This window comes from Acartia tonsa, chromosome 12, assembly GCF_053477335.1.
Source record: "Acartia tonsa isolate MP-2025a chromosome 12, ASM5347733v1, whole genome shotgun sequence".
In the NCBI taxonomy this organism is placed as follows: Eukaryota; Metazoa; Arthropoda; class Copepoda; order Calanoida; family Acartiidae; genus Acartia; species Acartia tonsa.
The window spans coordinates 36,825,601-36,849,041 of record NC_137271.1 but is presented as its reverse complement, the minus strand read 5'-3'; the positions used below and the strand labels follow the sequence as shown (position 1 = coordinate 36,849,041).

Genomic DNA, 23,441 nt, shown 5'->3' with positions numbered 1-23,441 from the left:
AGTAGCAAAATTATTGTGATAGGTTTGGTGAATATATTAGGTTAATTAAATATCTGCTTATATATTTTATTCTGCTATGCTGGAGTCATATTGGCATAAAGTAATTTTTAGAATATCGTTAATTGGTCGATATTCGTTTCTAGTACTTTTTTTGTCTGTCCGTTGAAATCTCATTAACCACTAAATCGAATAGATTTATGTCCTTGATAGGTTGTTTGCTATTTTGGCTTCCATTTTTTAAAGAAAAATTTTAAGAACAAAACACTAGTTATTTTAATTTTACAATCTTCTGTCCGTCATAGTAAGTTTTGTAAAATATCAATAAAAGACAAATCCTAACAATATTTTGGTGTTCTTTTTATCAAATCTCCTTCTGACAAATCATTTATAGAAATGTATTACAGACAATTTTTAACGAATATTAAAATAAAAATCATAAAATTGATTCCAGTTTTGTAAGCTTGTGTCTTGGGTCCCTCTGAACGAATTGAACTTAATTTTATTTTAATATCCACGGAAAGCTGTATAAAATACGATGCGATAAATAACTATAATCGTATTCAATAAATGAATGAAATTTCAATAAAATAAATTTTCTCACACATAAACTATAAAATGGCCTATTTACATTTTTTTTCAATTTACGTGAAGAATTAAATCAAAATTTTCTGGCGCTTCATATTATAGCATATATATAGGCAGGAGTCTAAAGGGATAAGACAATGGCCGATAAAATTATGTACATCCCCAATGATGATACATAAAATTATCCCTTTTGTAGATTACAATTAGTGGTTGAACCATTTTGACACGTAAAGAACCAACAAATCAAAACAATAAAGCCTCAAAAGTTAGTGAACTATCATAAACGAACGTTATTATAAAACTTTGGGGACTATTGTATTAAACAGGCCACTGTCCCCTCCCTCCAGGATATACAGGATTCGTTCAGGAAAAGAGTGATATTGCACATGAAAAAAAAATCAGTTTTTCCCAAAATTTTTCTGTCATTTAAAAAATAAACTTTTTCATCTTATCGTATAATAGTATGCCAACAAGAAAGAAATTGATGGCAATAGTTGTTCTCTAGGTGCTATATGTCCCCCATGTTCCTGAATTGTAGAATTCTTAATAGAAATTTGATACAACATATCCATTATTATATTTCAAATGGACTTCAATATCTTGCCTTTTCTCAAGGCTAGGTTAATGTATTATATCCTATTCTTATATGTATGCGAAATAATGTCATTGTTAGCTGGAAACTAATGGGGGAAAGAAAGGGCTGTAAATTAATTTTTGAAAGGACTAAATTGTATTTTGCTAAACATGAAATATATATTTCTAGAATATTTAGTTAGTCATATTTTCTCTGTGCTACTTAGCACCTCGTAAACTGCTCTTTGAGATATGCTTTACAGGAAAGCTACGCCTCTAGCTGCACATATTATACCAAACATATAGTTAGAAGAGAGAATGACAGAGTAAAAAAACATTTAATAACACTCCAAACAAAATATAATTACCTTTGAAAAAGTGTCATGCAATGTTTATGTGTGTGTGTGTGTGTGTGTGTATGTGTGAGAGTGTGTGTGTGAGTGTGCAATGTTTTTAAAACTTTTGCAGCACTTGAGGTGTGCAATTAGGGGGTTTCAAGACACACCATAGAAAAAATCTCATTAAAATCAGAGTTTAGATAAAAATCATTTTTCAGAAAACTATTTTTTCAGAATTTTGGTAAATAAATGAATTACATTCTTTATTGTTGACAATTACAGCATTTATATCGCACTCACATGCGATTAACAAAACAATACATGTTCACAAAAGTACTTTATTAATTTTTTAACATTTCAATAATTTTCCATTGTGGGGATAAAAATATGTGGTATGGGAGGGCATCATAGCAAAAAAGTTTAACAAGGAAGACTTCTTGGAACTCTACTGAGGTCTCCTCCTGTTAGAATTTGGTCCTTTTATTGTTTCGACATATGTCACAATATTAAAATTCATTGATTACCATTTTATTTTGTGCTAAATTAGTACATAGTCGACATGAAAAGATATAAAATCGGGACAACTACCTGTCCTAAGTGGCAGAGACCCTTATCGTCTGCTAGCAAATTGCTTTTTGTTCTTTTGTAGGGACTCGTTAATATTTCTAACAATACAAGCTGATTTCAATGTCCCACTACAAAATCGGGACATGGTCCCTGCCCTAAGGGAGGGTTCATGCCCCCTCTATTCTTTTACTTTAAAGTCGACATAAATAATATGTCAACACAAAACCCCCAGGTTAACACGGAATTACTGAAGGTATCAGATTCGAGCCGACCATATATTTACCCTTTTTTATTCTTGTTTTTTTAGAATTTCCATGCATGATTATTATGGTTCTTCTTTTTAAAAGCCAGTAGCATAAATTGAACTTTTTTGTTCTTAATAACATTACAAAGGCAAAAATATTTTAAATATTAAATGCCATGTTAGCTTTAAATTGCAGAAAAATTAATTGGGCTAAATAGTTTTGCCTGCAAGTGCTATATTACTGCTCAACTTAAAAATTATTTGAATTTATGGAACAAAAGTCATGTTTACCAAAAACTCATTCGTTCCAATATTTATTTAGTTTTTAAATGGCATGGTGATTTCATATTTTTAAAATTATGAAATAAGCATTTTGTGTTTTTTAACCTAATAAGATATAGAAACAAAGAAAGTGTAGCGCAGCAATAAGCTAAAGTAATATTTTAAAAATTCATCGGGTTTAAGTCATTTTATGTATTTGTTAAACTTGGTCGTATTAACGGACGGTCGGACTGACATAAAATCCTACTTATAGAGTATCTGCGCTACTGAAACTAAAACTAAAACACATGATTAAGAAGTGATGATTTAATAGCTAATTTAATGAAAGAAGAGTGATTTAAAATGATTTTTTTTTCAAATAGTACAGCTGTTCTGCAATTTATTTTGTCAGTAAGTTTTTTTTATCTTATTATAAACAAAAAAGGTTCCGTGATTTTAGCAGAAAAAGGGGCATTTTATCTAAGCAAAAACAAAATGTTGTAGCGGGACAAAGTGTCTCAAAAATCAGCCATGTGACGTCATAAAAGTTAATTATTATCCATCTCTTTCTTTCCCACTTCTCCTCACATTTATGACGTCACATAGCTGATTTTTGAGATACTTGATCCCGCTACAAAAATGTTAAATCTTTTGTTTGAATCAAGCTGTAATAGGCAAAATTTCAAACATGAGAAGATCAATTTACCATCCATTGTCTTATCCCTATGGATCCCTGTTGAATATAAGATCGTGACAAGCCAAGACATTGATGAAAGATTCATAAAAATTGTATGGACAAGGGGACAGGGATAAATATGGTCGCAAAACTCTGGGATTTATTGACAATGCCGGATCAGTAATATTTGACATAATATCATTTAACATAAATTCATTTCACATAAAACATTTGACATAAAATCACTTCACATAAAGGTACATTTGACATAAAAACATTTGCCATAAAGGTACATTTGCCATAAAGCTACACTTCACATAAAAACGTTTCACATAAAGGTACATTTGACATAAAGGTACATATGATATAAAGGTACATTTGACATAAAGGTACGTTTGACATAAAGGTACATTTCACATAAAGGTACATTTGACATAAAGGTACACTTGGCATAAAACGTTTCACATAAAGATACATTTCAAAGTCTACCCGAGGTTGTCATTTTTTTCCCCGAGCATGGCAACCGGTGAACAGAATCTCAGTTCTGCACCACAAGCCTCGCACGACTGAAGTTCCCATGTCTATACAGTCATATTTATATGAAAATATTTTTAGAAGATTTTTGAATTTTTTTTTGAAGATTTTCCATTTTTTAAAAAGATTTTAGAAATTTTTATTTATTATTAAAAGAAAATCTTCAAAAAAATTCAAAAATCTTCTAAAAATATTTTCATATAAATATGACTGCATAGACATGGGAACTTCAGTCGTGCGAGGCTTGTGGTGCAGAACTGAGATTCTGTTCACCGGTTGCCATGCTCGGGGTACCTTTATGTGAAATGTACCTTTATGTCAAGTGTACCTTTATGTGAAATGTACCTTTATGTCAAATGTACCTTTATGTCAAGTATACCTTTATATGAAATGTATCTTTATGCCAAATGAGTTTATGTGAAACGTTTTTATGTCAAATGTACCTTTATGTGAAATGAGTTTATGTCAAATGATACTTTATGTCAAATGTTTTATGTGAAATGAATTTATGTCAAATGATATTATGTCAAATATTACTGATCCGACAATGCCTACCAATTAATCTAATACTAAATGTCATTGATTTAAAATGTTTAAAATTCTATATTAAAAATATACACCCTGAATTATGTGATCTAAAAACTATTCTATAATAAATAAATGTATGTACACATGTATAGCATAGTTCAATATGACCCTTATAAAGAATTATTAGTGTAGTTTATATGTATATGCATGTGTGTGCCTAAATCAAGCCTGATTTAAAGTAAGAAAATTATTCAGAAAAAAATTCTCTTTCAAGACGAAATGTATTATTTTTCGCCTTTTAAAAGTAATTAGGAAATTCCAATAATTAATTATCTATCCATTTACCTAACTGTTTGCACTACCATGCTATAGCTATCAAACCACGTACCTTGCTCTACAAAATCATAGATTAAACTGTTGCAATTAAGATACTCTACTTAAACATTATAATCTAACTATGTACTCAACTGAAGTAATCAAGATACTCTACCAATACTTTATAATCCAACCATATACCTAACCCTTGTAATCAAGATACTCTACTAAAACATTATAATCTAACAATGTACCCAACTGAAGTAATCAAGATACTCTACCAATACTTTATAATCCAACCATATACCTAACTGTTGTAATCAAGATACGCGGGTCAAATTTTTACAATCATTACGTAGATTGATATCGTTTATGAATATACCATGAGCCAATATCAATAAAACTTAGAAGCTGTCATTATTTCGACAATAAATAGTAATAGTCTTTCAATAGTTCGACATAATTGAGAGGCAAAATATCACTTAGCAATAGCATTTTAAATATATATTTTTAGTCGATATAACCCTTTTAAAATTCATTTATACATAAAATATGTTTGAAACCCTTTTTCTTTTAAGATAACGTTTGGTTATCATAAAAATAACCTTTCAAAAAGATTTACTTTTGATTTGTAAGCTTCTATAGGGGGTAGAGTCTAAAAAAAAGATAGAATAAAAAGTCAGTTATTTAATATTATGGATCATTATTTTTTACCTGAAGAAAATATTTTTTTTTAAATATATTGTCTTAATTACGATTATTTTTGGCTGACGACAAATTTAACGGCGAAATAGTTTTAATAGTTTTAATGATTTCTATTTTTCATTCGTAGAAAATAGTTAATAACACAATACGATATATGATTTTTCAGCATGGCCTAGAACCGTTCCTAATCCAGCGGATATTAACCGTTTTCGAATCCATACTGAAAACAAATTCCCCTTCTTTGTTCAATTTTATGTTTCTATTTAATCTTAAATCCTTACTAGAATAGCGTCCCCTGCCTTTTTGTGGGTTGGATTATGAGCAAATCTGATGGTGTGTGCAAAATCTTTATATCCCTCTCAATTTTCTGTGCGCACACGTTATGTGCACACACACACACACACACACATACACACACATATGAAGAAAAACACCCTTTTTTTACACAGCTAAATATACGCAAACGCGAACATCCATTTATCAAAAACATTTTTAGGAACTTAAAATGTTTTATGCTAAAAGACGTACGGACATTAAAAATGAAGGATTAGCTTAACTGTTTAAGTATAATAGAACTGGTACCCAAAGTTTTATTATTACGATATTCTATTGGTTAGATCAAAACTTTGGGTACTTTTACTGAATTTTTATTAGTTAGTTCAAAACTTTTGAAAATATTAATCTAGAGAAGGGTTCATTTTGATTATCATATTTGTGTATTTTGAAAACATTAATCTAAAGAAGGGTAATTTTGTTAATCATCATCAATGGGGATCTATATCAAATTATCATCCATTGTCTTATCCCCTACAGAACCCTGACAGAGATGTATATTGACAGTTTAAGGTCACTAAATCAATTGGCTTGTCTAAAAATTAATTAAAGATCCTGAAGAAGCTTCTAATTAAAATACATCGGTCATTAATATGAAAGGAACATTGACATACGGACGGACATACGGACGTAGGCCTTAGTAAGAGCGTAGCTACTCTATTAATATCTTTGTCCGTTGTCTTTCAGTTTTTCATGTATATGGACAGATTGAGAATGACATATATGATAAGACAATTGACGAAGGCATACCCAACAAAATTTCCTTTTCTTTAGATTACAATTATATTGGTTGAAAAGTTTGGGCACTGCAAGTTTGAACCAACCAATCACAAGTTAATAAAAGTTTATCTCAATAAATTTAAAGAAAATGGTTGTAAAACTTTTGGTACCAGCATATTATACAGTCCGAAGTCACCTCTTACATAAATGATACTTTGTTTTTTTTCCTCCTTGTTTTACCTAATGAGAGACGGACATTTTTTTAATTATAAATGACCTATTATGTCCATAGCTTTAAAAAATGTTACATATAAAAATTGACGGCCGTATCTCATGAATAAAGGGATAGGTTTATGAAAAGAAAAAAAAATTTCTCCCATAATTCTTAATCTGAAAGAAATATAAACTATTTTGCCTTTAACTTTTCCGCTAGCTAAAAATATTTAATATCCAATGTCCTTTCCCTTGATCCCTGGCCTTTTATACTACTGATATTTTTACAGGCGCCTGTCAATCATTTCTTGAGACGGAGGGTTAGGTCAATACAAGTTAAATTTATCTTCTAGCTAATATTTCTTACCTTGTAAGGAAAAGTTTATATTCAATTGTTTTTTCTATGAGCTAACTTTTATACTACCAAAATTTTTCTCATTGGGCAGTGCAGTGGTTAAAATGACGGAAGATAGAGTATCAATTTATGCCTGTGTGCTCTTTAGGATATCTTAATCGGCTTAACTTAATAGGTAATTTTAAACTGTTTTTAACCTATTTTTAAAACATATATCAAAAATATACTATGACACTAGTAGAATTAAACTGCAGAGCCTAAATTTGAATTAAGTCCCCAATAAACTTTTTTGAGGGGATTTAAAAATTAATTTTACTGTTGCTGTGGTCTTTTTTGATCAGAGCAAAAGGTCTTTTTTTATTTGGGTAAAATTCGTAGCTTTTAGAGTGTTTTGCTTCATATATATAGTATTCTGGTATAGAGTAAAATTAGGCCTTTTGATTTCATCTAAATTAATTCATTAAAAACTTAATTCTTTACAATATATCAATGAATTAACTCTATCGTGCTTGTTTTCCATCACTTATTTAAAACACAAAAAAATTGGCTGTAAAGGGTTAAATAGTGAAAGATGACAACAAACGTTTACGCAATACAACAAATTTTTTTTGTCACATATACAAATATGATAAAATATAAGATTATTCAAACTTATTTTTTTAAAATATTTTTAAAAAGCATGTATCTTTTATGTGTATAGTTTTCATTCTTTTCATTTTAATTAAATAAAAATTATTTAACTACATTGGAAATAAGTCACTTTGTGAAAACACTCTTTTTTGAATTGTAAAAAACTGATATGAAACAAGCCTTCTAATTGGTTCAGACTTCAGAATAATATGTTTTATTTTAATGTTAAATTTCTTCTATATAAATTATTGTTTTAGAAAAAAATTATTTGCATCGAACAGAGTAGAGTTTTTATTATTGTATTGATATAATCTGAATCACATCAAATTGTTCTGTAAGAAACAATTTAACCCCAAACTAAAAAATGCTTTTGCTTCCATCAAAATGATCACAGCAACATATAAAATTTATTTTTAAATCCCCCAAAAAAAGTTTATTGGGGACTTAATTCAAATTTAGGCTCTGCAGTTTAATTCTACTAGTGTCATAGTATATTTTTGATATATGATAAAAAAATAGGTTAAAAACAGTTTAAGGAAGTTTTAGGCTATTTATTAAATTTTCATCGCCCTAAAAATGTGTTAAACATACATTTTTAGGGTTCTTTTTATGGACGTACAGATAGACACTTATAATAGAGTAACTGCGCTACTTGAAATAAATAGCTGGAAAAGTTTGTCCGTACGGATGCATTGGAAAAATGCAATGCTAGTCCTATTTATGGAGTTGCACATCATTAGTTATTGTCAGAGAATAAAAACTTTGAAAAGACCATGTAATTTTAAATTATATATATGATGAACCAATATTCATTATAAGCATAACATGTAGAAATCTGTAGGTTCTATGTTGCTATTATAGCAGCATTATATTTTTCTTTTATCTAAAAAACCTTCATATTTTTTGTTTGTTTGGTCGAAAGGATGCAAAATTTTGTCAATTTGTTACCCTCTCTCTCTCTTTCTTTCTTATATTTTCTCTTTTCTTAACCCCTCCCCCCTCCCTCCCTTTCTCTTGGTTGGCTACAAGATGGATGATTTTTAATGCAATTTGCCACACCCCTTTAACCCTTGCAATCACACACACACATACACACACACACACACACACACACACACACACACACACACACACACACACACACATACACACACACACACACACACACACAAACACACACATTAATCATCACACACAAACAGACCAATTAGACAGTTTTCTATTTAGGGCCAAATTTTATTATTTAAAAAAAAATTCTTATCTTACATTGATTTTCTATTGGTTTAGATAAAAACGTTTAGTTTAAATGCCAGAATATTAAAAATGTATTTTCTTTTGGCTAGCTAAGAACATTGTGATGTCAATGGGAAAAACAATATTTGTTACTGAGAGAGAGAGAGAGATTTTGGACCTCACTCGGCCTATCCAATAGAGTTTGATAATATAGAACGCCTACAATACGTAAAAAGGGTTGAATTATCCATGTACTTTCTTAACAATGGAATATAGCATGATACAATTGTTATTTGTATTACAAAATGATACAATTACATTTCTGAGAAAAATAGTAGAAAAAGTCCAATAAATTATTTGGGCTTTCTAAGAAATTCTTTTAGCAAGGCTATCGTATTTGCAATTAGGCGTGAATAATTCGCAAACCGAAATGTAGGCTAGAATAAGTAGGGAGGTCTAATAGCAAATATTTTTATTCACAAAAAAATAACAATAAAAGGAAGTTTTTATTTAACTAGTAGAAAAGTTAGAAGCATACAATATTAAATTGTGTGATATTTTACTTTCTGCCCCCCCCCCCTTCCAAAGAAAAATTTATTTTGCCGATTTTTTTTATGTAATAGACTGGGATTGGAAATCTTGTTAGCTTGTTGCTCTCCATTAATCAAAAAAGGAAAAATCTACGAAAGTTTGTAAGCTAAATATTTGATTAGATGAATCATTAGGTATATCTATGACATGTATGTATGTATTTTTATTTATTAATAGGTATGCCTATATACAATCATGGATAAAATTCAGTATTTCTAACTTGAATTAAACTTTGTAAAATTTTCATAAATTTAAATCCAAAAGTGTCCCTTGAAATCTGTAATGTATGATACTTAACCCCATGATATTATTCATGGGGGGGGGGGGGGGGGATGTGAACGCCCCAGGTATGACTTATGCGGTCACCTATCCCCACTGGGGGTGTGACAAATCAATTTAGATTTATTCTCTAACACCACCCCCCCCCCCCCTCCCCAATACAATGCGAATTACAAAATTTAAATAAAATTCATTGCTGGATTATTGATATCAATTAAAATTCTTTTATTCATATTTTAATTGGTGTAAAATTTGTAGGAAGACAAAGTCACTCAAAAAATCAGCCACGTGACGTCATAAAAATGAGGGATTATCCATATCTTTTTGGGGGTTTACTTTCCAATTATCATCTCATCTCCCTCATTTATATGACGTCACGTGGCTGATTTTTGAATGATTTGTCCTCCTACCTAAAATTGCAAGCCAATTTCCAAAAAAATGTAGTCTTTGACATATGTAACTAATGAAAAAAGAAAAATTATTGCTAAAAAGATTTGTAATTATTATTGACCATATTAGTTGAAATTGTACAAATAAGCGTACAATAGCGTATATGCCGTTTTTGGTACGCTAAAATCATTTTAAAATCATAGTTGCCAAAAAATGTTGTAGAATCCATAGAATGAAATTAATGTTTCTTATTTTTCACTACAAATAACTCTTAACTAGATAATATAGTTTATAGGATGTGTATTAACCGCTGAACCAATAGGGTTTCCTTTTTCGGGGGAAAGTTTTAAAGAGTAATGGGCATGTTTATTTATAGATCATTTTTGGAAGAGTTTTAATCCCCTTTTTAAAAGCGAGGCTTTTCTATTATTAAGGTCGTTTCTTCTGTTTTAGAGCTTTATGGATGTTGTTATCCTTGTTCAATAAAGCCAAAGAAAAAAGCTCAATTTTCTCTTTGAAAATAAAAATGCGACAACCCTTGTTTACCGCCCCCTGCCGGGAAAACTGGGGAAATTTTTGGCTTGCGCCCAACCATGACCGCAGAGCGCCCATACCAAGTATGTCCAAAAAATTCCGCGTGTAATTGATTACGGGAGGATAGTTGTCCAAGACATCATGTTAGGCTTGGTGACTTTATTTGACTTACATTTTTGTCGATTTTATGGTATTTTAAAACAGTTTACAATATAACTAATATAAAAGAGTGAAATTACCTTATTCTAATAATGACATTTTATAATAATTTTATGTTGATATAATAATAGCAGAAAAGCTTAACAGAGATTATAAGGCATTCTTGTATAAAAAAAAGAATTTGGCCGATTGATACACATTTTTTGATACCATAAAAAGATTTAGAAATATTTGAATCAAAAAAGCATTGATACAAAATGTGTTGTTTATCCCATTATTAAAAGAAGTAAGGTTTTTTTTGTATGTAGATTAAGATTTCTAATACTTCTAACCGATTGAGTTCTCCATTTTAGGGAAGCTTCACATAGATACCAGGGTGGTTTTAGACAGTTTTTTAAGATTCAAATCTTATGATGTTTTTAGGGTATTTTTCTATCCTTCAAAGTTGATAGTTCATATTATTGTACAAACTAATGCTGTAATTGATATCAATAAAGAATTATTGAAATATATTTTTATAGATATTGATGTCGAGAGTACAAAAGACGAAGTAACTTGCGGAGTTTGCAACAAAAAATTCCCCCTCGTAGAGATGGCTAAATTTGTTCAACATAAGGTAAGTGCGGACAAAACCTTATTATAGAGTAGCTTTGCTACAAAAAAAATAGCTTTGTATTTAGTCAGGGGGGGATGGGACATTGAGCTTTAAATTAAATCGGTACCCAACGTTTTAGATTCATATGATCTTATTTTTTAGTTTAAAAACTTTGGGTACTTTTTAAATAATAATTTTGATTTACAAAAGAGGTAATTTTGTTCAACATCATTGGGATTGCAAATAAGATAATATTTTACTCTTTTAGATGATTTGTCTGCCAGAAACTGAAAAATCAGATGCTAAATCTGATGGAAACACACCCGAACCTATAACCACAACCAACCGAAGCAATTCCACCGACAGCCGAAGCTCAGCCGCCAATAAACGTATAAGTGATGACCACGACGATACGGTGACTGCTTCGGATGATGCTGTCAACCACAGCAGTAAGGAAATTCATGATGATGACGAGGATAGTGACAGTATTGCTGAGAAAAATGATGATGATACTGGTACCGTGAAAGCAGGTATAGTGTTATATGTTTTAAGTTTTCTACCAATCAGAATCAATGCCTTGAAAAACTAAATATAATTAAAGTTCTGTATGCAGTACATTTTTTGAAAAGAAAACTATAAAATATATTTTTTTTTTTTAAATAAATTTTTTCTAGAGCCTGGTCTGTTTGTGTGCTGGTACTGCAAGGAGGACCAAAGCAGCGCGTGGGACCTCATCAAGCACGTGCAGAAGGTGCACGGCATCAAGTGCTACTCAGAGCCGGACAACAAGCCGCCGCACTCCCCGCCGATCACCACCACCAGCGCCATCACCTCGAGGATTGACGGCGTGGAAAATTTAACGCTCAGCCACTCGCGCCGCCGATCCCGGTCACCCGACCCGCCCAAGGCGAAAACAATGAAGTTTGATGGGATTGGCTTTGGCGAGGATAAAAAGGCGGACTTGCCGGCAGCTTTTCCTACAGGTATAAACATGTTTCTTTTTTTAATTAAGCCAAAAATAAATTGTACAAAATTGTGCAGTTGTAAATGGCAGAAAAAATGGAGGCAATATAATTTTTATATCTGATGTTGGTGGTACCTAGGTTTTTTATTTCCTACTTTGATAGAATAAAATTTATGAAATGATGTTTCTTTCTTCCTCCCACGTTAAATTTACCCACAGAGATTCAAATCTGTCCCATAAAACAGCAAAAAGGGACATGGCAAACAACCAATTCGTTTTATTTGAGCCCTAACTATGCACAACAAGAATGTGTACCTTTATATGGCCAAGGCATTTCTTTTAAACTCTTTACTGTAATGCACCTGACATAGCAGCAATGCGAACTTTTCTTAATGTATTTGATTATTATGGTTTATGTCGACTTTAAAGTATAAAATAAAAGTGGTCATAGCTGACATAGTATTGACATTCAGATTTTGATTTCAAGTATATAATATTCCAAATAATATAGTCTTATAAAAATGTTGTTTTTATGACCTTATGACTAGAGGAAGTGTTTTATAATTTGCTAAAATTACTGACTAAGCTAGAAGAGAAAAACACCATAAAAATATTATAGATCAAAGCCTGAGTTAGATTAGGAAGAGTCAATTGTGTTCAATGATCTTGATACATTTTTTGGGGCCTTCCAAAGAATTGTACTTATTCATTTTAATTATGTTTTTGTTGTTGATATAAAAACAGCTCAAAAGTTTATTTTCAAATTTAAATTAAATAGGACAGTTTCACCAAAAACAAATATTAGTTTAATCTGACCCAATGTCAACTATATGATGTAGTCATATGTGGGTTATAGTTAGTTGCTGGGATCTAGGGATACCTCAATGGAGATTAAATTTATTCTTATCACTTATGTATATATTTGGCATGCTATTAACATTATTTCTATCTTTGGACACTGTTTCAAAAATGACATTTCATTATAATAAGTTTCATTGAGATTCTAAACTGATTGAAAAAGCTTTTTGTTATGATTTTTAAATTGGTATTAATTGTCCAGCTATTCGTGAAAATGCAGGGAGGGAAGGGAGAGGATATTGACCTGTAAATTATGCTGGTACCCAAAGTTTTTCTCATTTGTTGGATTTAAAACTTTGGGTACTTTTAGTAAACTGTGATTAGTTGGTTCAGACTTGCAGTGTCCAAACTATTAAACCAAATAGTTTAAATCTACATAAGGGGTAATTTTGTTTATCATCATTTGAGTTGTATATTAATTTACTGTCCATTGTCTAATCCCTTTTAGAATTAGATCCCTGTGGAAATGTGTCATTTATAGAATGAATTTGTATATTTGTAATACACACACACTCACACACACACACACACAAATACACACACACTTACACATACACATACTAATAAACACATAAAGATAAGGGGACTTGAGCTGTTTGGAATATGTTTTCTGAAAAAATTATAAATTTTAGTCAAAAAAGAAACAATTTCATCTTTTCATGATGGCAAAAAAGTGTAATACAAAACAGATTATCTTGTGGTGAAATATCCCCAATAGCTGCATTACACATTATTTATCCGAACGTTTATTTCTGTCCGACGTAATGAGTTGAGTTTTAAAGTGCTAATATGAGGTCTGCTATATGTGCCTGCCTGATTTAGGCCATATTTGCTTAACCCAATTTAGTAACTTACAAGCTCAAACACTAGTGAGGAGTTTAAAAGACTTCCCTCCAGCTAAAAAGTATTGGATTTAGCCGAACTATGCAATTTTTTTACAGATAACCGGTAGCGGGACAAAGAGCCTCAAAAATCAGCCATGTGACGTCACAAAAATGAGGGAGATGAGAGGAGATGTGGGAAAGAAAACCTTTATAAAGAGATGGATAATCCCTCATTTTTATGACGTCATATGGCTGATATTTTAGACACTTTGTCCCGCTTCGATATGTAATTTATTAGCTATGGGGTTGTAAGTTGATATCATGATTGTTTGTAAAAAGTAACAAGTCCAAACTTTTCCACCAATAATTTTGTTTATATTTTTGCACACAAATTGTTATTAATTTTATGAAATCTATATTATCAAAAAACAATAAGTCTTTCAAGCTCATGTGCTTAACTTAATCATCAACTCGACGAGTCACAGACTAGAGAAACTTATACAAGGACAATTTACTTTTCATTGAGAATTTTAATTTTTTGTTGTTATTGTATTTACATAAGAATAAGAATAATTATACATAGGTGTTGCTTAATATTGGACATAACGTCTGCGTAATTAGGGCAGATTAAATATATAGATTAATGTACATTTCCCATGATGATAAACAAAATTACTTCTCATTTACATCAAAATTATTAGTTTAAAATTTTGGACACTACATAGGTTGGGAACTAACCAATAAAAGTACCCAAAGTTTTTAACTCTGATACAAAACTTTGGATACCAACCAGTGTAAACTACAGTCCAATGTCCCCCTTTTAATTTGTCAACTTTTGTTAGAAAATCCTGTAAAAATATTAAGTTACTCCTTATATATCTAATTTAGAAGGGAAAAGAAAAGGATTAAAAAGAGATTTAAATCTTATAACAAAAATTTATTTCAACTGTATATCCAAAGGCTTAAAGTTCCTTAATATCTCGGTAACGGCATTGAAAATTATGTTCATTTTTACAGGATGGGTTAGTGGCAGGTTTTATGCTATTTCACAGTAGTTTAAAGCTATTGAATATAACCCAAACGCTCCTTAATGAGGAAATATTTAAATTGTTAAGTAATTGGTTAAGAAACCTTAGAAGACATTTTTTGCTATAACCACTAAAATAAGACAGAGCTTTAAATCTCCACTAGACAATTATTTTACTAAACAATTGAATCCCTGTTAAACCAAAAGGTACCGTGCTGACATTGTATCGATTTAATGGATTTTTAAAAGTTTTAAAACCTAAAATTAAAAGATAGTTTGTATTATATTAAGGTCTTTTTCAATAACATCACAACTTGTAAATGTCGATATAATTCTATAGTCAATGTTTCACAGGGTGTTTATTTAAATTGTCAGGACCACCAAAATAAAGTCATCTCAGTTCAACCTTTTTGCCCTTCAGGGGAGCTTTTTTTGCCATAGTTTCAGGGTTTAAAGGATAAGTAAAAGTAAAAAAGTTGGCCCCAAGTTTTTCAATATTTAAGAATGATTTTTTTTGCTTGTTACTTTTAAATTTTACTAATGACTTCGGCCCTAGCATCTAGGGACGCTCTATTTGAAGGATTATCTTAAAATAGTTATAAAATAGCCTGAAACCATCCTGGGAGCTATATGAAGCTTACCGAAATTGGAGCACTCAATCAGTTCAGATTCATCTAATCCAAAAAAAACCTTACTACTTTATATACCTAATGGGATTTAGTTGCAAAAACAGTATTTTGGGTGGTGGAAAAATTAGAGGCAAACGCGTTTTACTTATTCCTTTATTCCAGCCCCATTATCTCATTTTTCATGATTTTAAAATATTGAACAGTCATCCGAAAAAATGAAGCTTTGACTTTTGAGAACAATGACAATATTCGCCATTAGAAGGGCAGCTAATACATTTTTAAAACACATATAATTAACATAGGAAAACATTTAAAACTTTAAATAAGAAGTAATACTTTTGCTAACAACTAAACTTATTAAAATTTATAGTTTTAAGAAGATTCAAATTAGTCCTTGGATAGTTTAAGTCTATTTTGCTTTTAAATTGAAGTCATGTTTTAGCCTTTTTTTCTTCTTCCCCTCAAATTTATAGCCTTTAGATGCTAGATGTGTAGCAGCTAGTTTAATTCATTAATAATAAAATCATTAAACTAAAAGAAAAAAAAATCTATGAAAAATCAAGCTAAATTACAGGATATAAAACAGTTTAGATATGCAATATGTATAAGAAATAAAGCTACCTGTCCTTTAATTTAAAGTTGTACAATTATTATTTGCTTAATTCTGATAGACAGACTAACAGACCCCAATTATTTAGTAGCTACGCTACTGGAAGTGTGAGAGATAGAGAGAGATTGATAGAAACCAGATGAAATTATCTTCCTCAAATTTTGGGCGTTAATTTTAATTCAAATCTTTCTCTGCATGTTTTTTTAGGGGGGGGGGGGGAGAAGCGAAGCTACTGTTAAGTTCTATTTGTTGGTCTGTATGTCTTTATTGTATCAGGCACAAGCTTGTATCAAAATAACACACTGAGTAAAGGTATCAACACTATATTACATTAAAATGAAGTCTAGATGTATATTTCTTTTCTTAGTAAAATCTTCAATAAGCTATGCTACTTATGTATAAAATTATCAATGTATGTATGTGTAAGACTTAAAATTAATCTTCTTTCCATATAAACCGAAGATGAAATAGGAATGATTTGATTTATAGTTTATTAATTGGTTTGAAAATGTTATTCATTCAAAAATCAAGGGCAAAGTGGAACTATGTGAGGAATAACTAAATCTAGTGGTGGATTATTGAAGTATTATTAACAAATTTTAACTTTAATGCCATCTAACAAAATATCAATTAACTATTATTAGATCAGTCGTTTAAAGTTTAATATAAAATGCCTAAGTATATATGGGGCAAATTAGCTCTCATATTTATATTATTATAATTCTGTAATGACATCTAACGGTCACTTAATGAACTAATATGTTTAGGTTATCCTGGTTACAGTTTACTGGCGGCTGGTTATCCACTCTTACCTTCCCTAGATCCATACTACAGCTTTCTTAACATACCAAGACTTAATTTAGGTAAGCTTTTATTCATTGTACAGTATGGCTTCCAAACATATTAATATCCGCGTGATTAGAACCGTTTCTCATACATATTGAAAAATTATGTATAGCATATTAAAATAACAATTATAGAATTCATACCAGTTTTGTTAATCCGGACCTTAGGCTCCTAGGTGCTAACAAAATTGGTTTTACTTCTACATATTTTCATTATATCCGCGGAAAGCTGTCTTTGGATAAGGTATTCCTTTTCTTTTTAGCTATAATGAGTAATGTAAAATAATTTTCTTGCTACAGTTTTTGTAGACATAAAATGTTGTTTAAAAGTGTAATTAGGTTGAAAAATGATTAATGCTAATTTTAACACCCAAAAATAAGTTAATATTTAGGGGTAGATGTAACATATTCAATTATTTAGCGGTGCTTTCCCTCACAGTGCATTTTAATCACTAAAACTTCTCCACCTCATATTTAAATGCCAATTTTGCTTCTAACTTTTTCTCCAGTTAAAAACCTCACATACGGATAGTAAACTTTTAAAATTTGGTTCCTTAAATGATAATTTTAATAATATAACAACAATATAGAAGGTTTATTAACTAAAAGCTAAAGTGTTAAAGTTATATTTTCATAGCAAATGTTAAAAGAAACCGTCTCAAATCCCCATTGGATGAGAACAGGGAGAAAAGGGACATTGATCTGTAGATTACCTTGGTTAGTACCCAAAGTCTTATTCTTTGGCTCAAAAACTTTGGGAACTTTTATTAAATTTTCAATTGTTGGTTCCAAACTTATCAACCAATAATTTCAATTTGCCTAAGGGGTAACTTAATATATCATCATTAGGGATGTTTATGTAAATTTAATGTCAATTGTCTTATGCCTTGCCCTTAAGCTCCCTGGCTACGAGAAGGCCTAGCTATATCTATAGATTAACATGACGTACCGATGTTCCACAATTTTTAGATTGGATTCATTTATTCAATGTTTAAATCTTTACATGATTAGCAGAGCTTGCTATTTTTTTTACATAAAAAAGAACAATAAACTATTATGCATAAGTAAAACAAGGACAATTTTCCCTAATTAAAAGTTTAAATGTAAAGCAAAAAATATTAATATATATGAAAAAACCTATGACTTAAAAATTCAAGTTACTATATATTCAGCATATAAGATACAGTATTTATGTTTTAAGTCCAAAGCATACTAAAATATTCCTATCTTTCTCTCTCTTTCTCTCTCTCTCTCTATCTTTCTTTTTCTCTCCCTTTCTCTCTCTCTCTCTTTTTCTTATTCTATAGGCATATCTTTTGGTTTTATAAAACGCCTGACAGCTATAAATATCGTCTAAAATTTTAACATGGAGAAGGGATATGGAATCTCCAGAAAAACTACTTTTCTTCAAATTTTTGAAATTATTGTAATTTGGACAAAAAAAGAAAGGATAAAATAATTTTCATTGATAAAATGATGAAGGGTAAAAATAAAAATAAATCTTCAGATGTTATATCTCTGTCTTACCAGTTATATTAGATAGCCAATACCATTTTATAACATATTTCATATCATAAGATTGTACAGATAAAACAAAAAGCTTACTTCATTTATGAATATATTAAGTGTATATCCATCTGATTATCTATCTATCTAACTATCTATCTAATTATCTCTCTAACTATCTACCTAACTATCTATCTATCTAACTATCTATCTTACTGTCTACCTATCTTATCTATCTATTTAACATTTTATGATCTTTTTCTTATTTTAGGATTACCAGGAACCGCGGGCCTGTTGCCTCCAGGTATCTCCAGCCTGCCCAACCCGTTCTCCTCGCTGGCCGCTACCACCAATGCTTTCACAGCTGCAGCAGGACTGCCGCCACATCTAGTAGCTGCCTTGCCACCAACACCCACCTCACCTTCTCCCAGCCGCTTGCCGCTCTCTTCCCCTTCATCATCAATTAGCAGTCCTTCAGTTCGGATTCCTGCCACTACTTTTGCGGCAGCAGCTGCACCCCAAAGCTCGCCATCGTCGCGCAAATCTGGCAGCGTTAGTGGTGGACTCAGCCCAATCAGCAGCCCGCTGACAGTCAGGCCATTGTCAGCCTTATCAGCACCTTCACCGTCAGCCTCTTCAGACGGCGGCAGCAAAATCTGCTCTAGTCACTATTTATCTCATCAGTCTGACCGCCATAATGATATACCCATCACAGCTTCCGGCAGCTACTCAACGCACGATCTTGTCCGCAGCCTGCGACCTGCCTTTAGCAGCGCTTACACAGCAGCTGAACAGCCGCTAACTCCTCCCAGCCGAATTGATCTCTATGCTGAACGCCTACGCCGGCTGCAGGCCGCCAGCTATGATTTGTCAACCGCCAAATCAACATATATCCCACCAACAATCCACAAATCCAACAATAATGATAAAAAATCCGCGAAAGATATTGAAGAAAATCCTCACGATTACACTACACATGCGCAACGTGCATTTGCCCTGACAGCAGCCACCAGAGATCAGCTGATGCTGCAGATGAAGCAGCGCGGCATTTTTGCGCATTCCGCGCCTTCTCATGATGACCTAGAGGACAACAAGGTTGAAGAAGAGGTGGCCCAAGATCTCACTCTGCCCCGCAAACATGACAAGGATAGTCATGACGATAATGATAATACTCGTGCCAGCAGTAGCGCAACCAAGTCACCGGGATCATCACCCTCCCGTCAAGAGTCAGTATCACCACCCACCCTTTCTCTGTCGCATCCAGCTTTCCAACATCTGCAGCAGCAACAGCAAAAGCACCATCAGGATCAGAAAACAGTTGTTGGAGATTTGATGGCCAAGTTTGGCTTTGCTGAGATTCAAGAATATCAAGAAGCATATCGTAAAGCTTTGCTTGAGTCGTGTAACAACCTTAAGCGTAAATTTGATGATGGTAATGATTCTAAGGATGATTTAAAGCGTCAGGCGGGTGATTATTTATACGCAGGAACCTGGAACCCCACTCCCCTCAATGCAAGCAACATTGCCTCGTTGCGTAATAACATCTCATCACAAATGAAGGACAAATTTGTCACAAAATCCAACCGTCCAAGGTCGTCGCTGAAGGACATACCGCTGCCGCCTTTACCGCCGGGCATGAAAATGCCGTTAATTGAACCGTCAGCCGTTCGAGCCCTAGCACAAAAAGGCCGACTTGACGCACTGTTCGACCCCGAAGCTCGCAAGGAAATCATCAGCAAAGGCCGCAACGACACCTGCGAATTTTGCGGCAAAGTGTTTAAGAACTGCTCCAACCTAACCGTCCACCGGCGTTCGCACACCGGCGAAAAGCCGTACAAGTGCGAGCTGTGTCCATACAGCTGCGCTCAGTCCAGCAAGCTGACCCGCCATATGAAGACGCACGGCCGGACAGGAAAGGAAACCATGAAATGCCGGCTGTGTGACATGCCCTTCAGCATCGCCAGTACCTTGGAGAAGCACATGCGCAAATGCACCGGCGCCAAGAAAATGAAACCGTCGTCCCCAAACACCATCAGTTGGTCCGCAAGTTTGATGTCTTCGGCCGCGGCTCATGAGCTGTTCAAAAAGGAATCACCATTTTCAAACTTAATGGAGGCTAGTAGGGAAGTTGGTACAATTTCATGAGTTTTTATTATAAATAAAAATATCTTATTTATTTAATTTTTAAAGCAAAGGCAGAGAAAAATTTTTATTATCAATGTCTATGGGAAAAAAGTCCATATTGAAGTCTTTCTCACCCTACATTTTTTCATCGTCTCATAATGTAAAAGTTCACCCATAATTCAGCAAAAAATCCACCAAATTTAATAGCAAAATACACAGAGATAATGCACCTAAATTAATTCAATATACCATAAACTTTTTTCGAGTCAAATCTAACAATTAATTTAATATGTTTTATATTTCATTGCCATTTTTAGTAGGTACTAAATTTCCAAAAGTTTTTTTTTAACTTTTTAGCTGTTTTTTTCATGCTGTTTTAATTGAAACAACCTCATAATCTTATCTTGTATAAAATCTTTTTAATTAGAACTATTGTTTAGAACAATTTATATTGTCTTCATTTTTCAGTGTTATATTGTAGTCTTAAAAAATAAGGAAATACATTTTTTATTTTCTTATTTTATGTATTTATATAAAAGGTTGATTTTGTACAGCTAGAACCTTAAGACAAAGAATGTGTAAATTAAAGTTGTATAGTTTTCTCTAATTTATTTAGCAGAATTTTATTATGTAAAAATTTATTTAGTATTATGTTTTTATCTAAACAAAACATTGCTTTGGTAAAAAAGCTTTAAAACTTTAAATTTACTATTTTGTAATTTTTATAATGCATTTTACAAGTAATAATATGCATTTTAACCATAATTTATATGTATATGTAACAAAAAACCATATTTTCTTATATATTGACTGATTTAAATTAATTTATAGCCTCTTATAGTTTGTGTTTCTATAATGAATAACCATCTCTAAATTTTAGTTATTACAAATAAAGGTATGATTAAATAGAGGAAGAATAACTATTTTGCATATAACTTTTCTACGATTCAAAAAGGTTAAATACCTGATATTTATATATTTATTGAATTCCAATATTGAAAAAAAAATTTTAAGTTTTTTTTTAAAATGTTTCTCATTATAACTACAAATTTTCTCCATTTCACCCATTTTTGGAAGTAAAAGAATAGTCCTCTAATTTTAAAACCTTTTTAATATACAGCAAACTGTTTTAATGTGTAATTATTGCCTGTGTGCCGACTGCTAAGCACTTGTTTTCCTAATTAATAGCCTAATTTTTTAAGTTAATTATTATTACACCTTAAAGAAGGATGAGAAAACTAAAATAAGGCAGGGATGTAGCAACTGAATAAAAACATTAAAGCAATTTTTTCCTTCATTTAATTTTTTTTTATTTTGGCTGACCTTCAGGTTTAATTTTTTATTATTTTCAAAGTTCTTTTCAAAAATTAGGTATATAAGCCTGTGATTATATTAGCTTTAAGAATCATACAAAAAGAAGTAGTTTTTTAAAAATCATGTATAAAAAGTGTATATTTTTGTAAACCTTACAAATGTAGTCTAAATAAAACAAATGCTACTGTGATGATATTTTTAATATTGTATTATAATATTATTTTTATTATTTTTTATGTTTTTTTTTATCAAATTTTGTTTTCGTTGTTTTTTTATCATGTTGCCAAAGAATAGAATAGAATATAATTTAGAAATAAAAAACTGATTTTTTAAAAATTTTAGGTAAAGCTACTCTATAACAAAGATATACGTACGTTTAAAACTGCTCTCAAACGATCCAATTGTATTTAAATATTTTGTTAGTACTGTGCATCAGTTTACTGTTCTTTCAAAAAAGATCAAGTTGTTATTGGACTCAAGTAAAATGACCCAAATTTTTTTTTAAATAAAATTAAAATGGGAGGTCGACTCATCCCTTTCTCAAGCCGTGAATAATCATATAACTCGACACGTCCGTCTGTAAAATTTCACATTCATCTCATCGTATTATAGACAGTTTTCCGAGAATTGTAAAATGCATAAAAATAATTTAGGCTTTATTGGCCCCGAGGAGCCGGAAACTTCCCATCAGATGGAAATGAATCGAATTCGAAGCCATAATGGAAAAGTATGCTTAAATATAATATCCAAAGATTTCACAGAAAGAAATTTCCTATTTGGAAAATACATTGTACAATGTACATAGATACAGTTTTGTTGATAAAAGTATGTATTAATTAACAAAATATTTTTACAAAATAAAATCTAGTTAATCAATATGTTCTATGAAAAATAATTTTATATTTTGTAAAATAAAAATATTTTGTTAAACTTAATTTTATATGTCGTTTTCCGTGATATATTTTATCAAATAACAAAAGGAATATATTTTGTTCGTTTCGTAACTCTATAAAAATATATAAGTCTGTCCGTATGTCCCTAAGCAACGTAACTTTTCAAAGATTTTAAGGTATAAGACATTGAACTGTATACATTCAAAATTATGATCAACAAATTACTCCTTCTGTAAGTCAAATTATTCATTGAAAAGTTTTGAAACACAAGTTTGGAACCATTAAATAATAAATCAAATAGAATACGGTAACGGGATTATAAAGTACCAATTTAATTTACAGTCCAATGTCCCCTTTTTTCTCCCTGGAAACAGGGGGGTTTGAAACTCTACTACTGCCTTTTAAAATTCTTTGTTTTACTTTTCTTTGTTTAATTTAAATCTAAATTTTAAAAATCTTTATCGAAAGGTTTCGTGATTTTTTAAACGT

At 31.3% G+C, this 23,441-nt stretch overlaps 1 protein-coding gene across 2 annotated transcripts in view; it reads left to right on the top strand.

Moving 5' to 3' along the window:
• Positions 1-22,380, top strand: part of LOC145333565 (uncharacterized) — a 24,127-nt gene extending 1,747 nt beyond the window's left edge. For both annotated transcript variants that reach the window (XM_080178728.1, XM_080178726.1), the window contains exons 3-7: positions 11,285-11,379; positions 11,627-11,888; positions 12,033-12,341; positions 17,038-17,133; positions 18,893-22,380. In XM_080178728.1, the coding sequence (XP_080034854.1) occupies positions 11,285-11,379; positions 11,627-11,888; positions 12,033-12,341; positions 17,038-17,133; positions 18,893-20,766 (2,636 nt within the window). In that variant the 3' untranslated portion in view covers positions 20,767-22,380. The remainder of the gene's footprint in view (positions 1-11,284; positions 11,380-11,626; positions 11,889-12,032; positions 12,342-17,037; positions 17,134-18,892) is intronic.
• Positions 22,381-23,441: the final 1,061 nt, after the last annotated feature.